Source organism: Malus domestica, chromosome 10 (assembly GCF_042453785.1).
Source record: "Malus domestica chromosome 10, GDT2T_hap1".
NCBI classification, from domain to species: Eukaryota; Viridiplantae; Streptophyta; class Magnoliopsida; order Rosales; family Rosaceae; genus Malus; species Malus domestica.
This window is the reverse complement of record NC_091670.1, coordinates 39,623,547-39,627,970: the sequence shown is the minus strand read 5'-3', so window position 1 is coordinate 39,627,970 and position 4,424 is coordinate 39,623,547. Positions and strand designations below refer to the sequence as shown.

The following is a 4,424-nucleotide window of genomic DNA, read 5'->3' as shown; positions in this document are numbered from 1 at the left end:
CGTCGGTTTAACATAATTTTTACGTATTCATCGAGTAAAGCAAAAAAAGATGTGAAAAAAAGCCAATAAACAAAAATAACTTTTATATATCGAATTTTGACCCATCATACTTTGAAGCATTGACCAATTATTTTTTGTCGATTATCTTTTCGTAATTTGGAAGCCAATGGAATCGAGAAACAAAATGGAGGGGGACCGCAAAATATTCTTCAGCAAAAAGGGAGGTGGGCTCCACTAAAAGCGGCAGCCGCGCTTTCCCACCTTCACTCCTAGCGCCCGCCACCACGTGGGGCCCGCCTTTGTCTGTTTCCTCCCACCTGTTCCGCGTTGCTAACTATTTATTTTTAGGGAAAAAAAACAATTAAATAGGTACGTGAGATCGGACGGCCGTATGTCACGTGCAATCCCGACTCGAATCTCGAGAGCTTACCGAGTCAACGTGGAATTAACTTTCGGTCTAAACTACCCTCCAAAACCGGCTGCTAGCATTACGCGCCCAACCTCTAACCACCGCTTACGCGCCTGATCATTTATTTTCTATTTAATCCCAATATTTCGCAAAATATTCAGAAGGAAGGGGACAAAAGCGTAATTATAGAGAGTTAAAACAACTCGGTTTTCACTCGTTTGAGTGCCGTAAGGGCCGCCGACGCTTGGGAAAAAGACGCTGCCACGCGGCCGCCAGTTAGGACACCCATTGTGGGCAAAGCTGTCGTTAACTACGCGAATCAACAAATTTCGTGCTACTTGTATGAAATGAAATTTTATTTAAACCAATCTAACTTATTTCTACGTCTAATTTAAATTTTATATGTTAATTGTTTATTTTATCTTATTACGTAATTACTATTAAATACATGTTGATCCTAAAAACTATCAAACCTACGTGACGCTCAGGCCGAATAACTAGTGAGTTAACTACGTCATTCGTTTGATACGGGGCGTACCAACTAGTTGGCCGAACTCGGCAAGAGTAAAAATGTGTTGATGTTGCGTTTAGCACGCAGCTGACTTCTCGATCTTACGACTGCAGTCAAGGAAGGAACACATCCTGGCCTTTGGGTTCTAGAGCCTGAAGACAAGGCTGTTAATTTTGTAAAGTTCACAAATCGTCGGCGCCAAATTCGTTCACAGTGATTATATTTGTAAGGGTATAAGCACGCCGAATCGACACAAGAGTATAGGGGCACAGATACTCAAAACATATATATGTCTTGATGGTAAATGTGGTTCGGCCGTCAGAATGCCGAACTCTAAAGCTTACTTGTGAGTATCCAATCATAAAACAACTCGGCGTTTAATGTGCCGAGCCCTAATAGACTGTAACACCTCACCTCCCCGGAAAGGCTAATGAGATGACCTCTGCCAATAAAAACCCGAAAGTCTTTCCTGACCTAGACTTGGATAGATAACCAGTCGACCTCGATGCAGTGCTGTTTATCCAAACTGAAGTTGTTCTGCGGTCGGCTGGTTCTACGGCGATAATGTTGTTTATCCAAACTGAAGGTATCACCAGTTACCTTCATAGTGCTGTTTGTCCAAACTAAAGATGTGTTTGCGGAAAAAAAAAATCTCAAGTTTGTTAAGAGAGTTTGCGCATGGCAATTTGTGTGTTGAATTGGATAAGTCTTGAATGATGCACTCCTCCCTCTATTTATAGTACCAAACCTGCTTCTGATCGAATCAAAACTATACTCGGAACAAGACTTCTTACCCCGATCCAATCTTATCTCGGTCAGTCATACTCCTATTAGGACTTTGAACTCAACCCCTTATCAGGCCGCATTCATTCCTAAGTTTCAGCATCCTCATCCTGTCGAAACTTCTTATTGCGTCAGGATTCAATTACCTCATCCTGATAGGACACGGCCGGCCCCTAAGCAACGCGTCTGGGCCGAGAACAATTCTAAACTTAGCTCAAACCAGTATTTTGGGCCTAAACAATACAAAATGAAATTAATAATAAAAATCAAATTTATCAATAGACCCACATATAATTAAACCCCAGCATCACTCTTTGTTTATCCTACGTTCATTTTGACTAAAACCCTAATAACTCTGATAGAGAAAAACAAGGATTTCTATTGATAGATGGTGATTTTGAAGTTTTTAATCCTCAAACTAAGGTATGACTCGATTTATGGATATTTTGGTTGTTTGTTTTTTCTTTGGATTAAATTTAATACTTTTTATATTAAATTGTGTTTGTTTTTCTCTTCCGTCTGCATGTGCTCCAAAACACCAATGCAAGGATTTTTTATTAGTACTGTAAAGACATAAAACTTGATTCTTGGTGCAAATAAAGATTGTTCAACCTTAACCACGAACTAGCAGGTGACATGTCTTGCACCTTTTTTATTCAAAATAGCTCTAATTTGTCTATTTGTTTATTAACATGATAGCAAAACACACAACCCTATGTTACTTCAAAGTTTCTTAAAAAGTACATGAAAAAGCTCGATTTAAAAAGCACTAAATTGGAGCTTGCACAACACTCTCATAGCAAATTCAAGTTTATGTAATGATCTCTTAGATCCCAAGTCCATGGATGGGTTACGGTAGCAGAAAGAAAAAAATCAACCATGGAAATGCTAGTCATATACGGCATATGCAATTATAGAGGGGCAAATGACAACTCTTTGAAAGAAAAAAAACATTCAATTAGAGATGTTTTAATTTTACAGCAAAAAGTTCAAAACAAAAATCTTCACAGATCTTAAAAGTACACATGATAAAAGTAACAAACCTTCCGATCGGGGAAAAAGGGACAAGATTGATCCGAAAACCAAAATACAAGATTTATGGAGAAAAGATCGAAAGCGTTACATCTAATATCGAAAAAACGATCAAGAGCGTTACATCGCTGGATCATAATATCGTGTGGTCAAAGGACAACGGAAACAATTTAAATAATTAAACTAAATAAAAAGAAATGATCAGCTTGGTTAGATTGAGGGGAAAATAATTATTGCTGACACGAGAGATTACAACTGAAAATTGACATTGAAAAAAAGGGGTGTCTAATTCCGAACAACAGATTGAAACACGGTGGAGTTTCGCTGCTGCAAACAAAAAAAAAAGGGATGATGATCCGATCAGCTACGTATTCACATGGAGCTTCTTTAATTGGTTGCTCTCACAGCGTATTTTTTGTTTTTTCTTTTTCTTTCTTAGAAATTCGAAAATTATAAAACTAAAATTAGAAAAGGAGAAAAAAAAAAAAAACTGAAATTGAAGATTTCCTATTAACTCAGCCGGCCGCCGCGCTCTTCTCCAAAAACAAAATCAGGCAAGTTCCGGTGGAGGAGGGAAGTTGAGATCGAACCCTCCGCCGCCGCCGCGAGGCAGATCGTTCTGGTTCAGATCGACGACCGAGGACGAGTCGGAGTCGCTCTGGGCACCACCGGCGAAACCACCACCACCACCGGCGGCTTGGATATCATGCTGGTGGAAGTTGGCCTGGTCGAATCTCAGCCGTTGTTGAATTTGGTGGTTCTTCAACATGCCGGCTCTGAACACCGAGTCGAAATAGAGCATGTGATTCGCGGCTGCCGCGGAGGAAGCCGGGACTCCGATAAAAGGTCCGATTCCCGGAACCTGGTGGTGCTGGAAGGGGAACCTCATCGGCGCGGAGCCGAATCCGCCGGAGCTAACACCGTGAGCGAGATTTAGATCAAACGGCGAGGAATCGACCATCAGAGCCGGCGGCTCACGGCTGGAGGACTCCACCGTGCTGCTCTGGCTCGGGCTTTGATTGTTGCTTCCGCTACTAATTTTATTATTATTATTTATATTATTATTAATATTTATATTATTAATATTATTATTTTTTGTAATACTCAGGCTAACATTTTCCGAAAGGAGAGGGAAGTTTGTCTTGGCCTTGGCACCGCGGAAATCTCTGGCGGCGTTGTCGTAGGCCAGGGCGGCTTCCTCCGCCGTGTCGAAGGTTCCGAGCCAGACCCGGCTCTTCTTGCCGGGATCTCTGATCTCGGCGGCGTACCTTCCCCACGGCCTCTTCCTCACGCCTCTAAAATGCACCTCCTTCACGTTTCCGTTACCGTTCACCCTAACGGCCGTGGCCGTCTTCTCTCTCGGCGCCATAACTTAACGGTGGCGATTTTTGCTTGTAGTGTTTGCGTGGTCAGAGTGTCTGGTTGCAGTGAGAAAATATGGGTGTGGGGATGGCAATGGAGTATGGGAGGGCAGGCTGTGGTTATATATAGAGGGGATGAGCGAGGAACCGAAGAGAGAGAAAGAGAGAGGAGAGAGAGGCGCACAGTCAACAAGCGATTTGACTGAGCTGGGGTTAGGGGCGGCTCTCCAATGGTGGCAATTTAGTAATTGTACAATTTTGGTTCCCCGTATTACGTGGCATGTGGGTTGTCGAGCGATCACAGCACACCCTTCATTTTTATCATTAT

At 42.1% G+C, this 4,424-nt stretch overlaps 1 protein-coding gene across 1 annotated transcript; it reads right to left on the bottom strand.

Annotated features, from left to right (window-relative positions):
• Nucleotides 1-2,950: 2,950 nt before the first annotated feature.
• LOC103422389 (ethylene-responsive transcription factor 4-like) lies at nucleotides 2,951-4,175 on the bottom strand. Its single transcript, NM_001398333.1, is given in 3 exon segments — nucleotides 2,951-3,479; nucleotides 3,482-3,493; nucleotides 3,495-4,175. Coding segments are annotated over 3 exon segments (816 nt in total). The 5' UTR covers nucleotides 4,105-4,175; the 3' UTR covers nucleotides 2,951-3,285.
• Nucleotides 4,176-4,424: the final 249 nt, after the last annotated feature.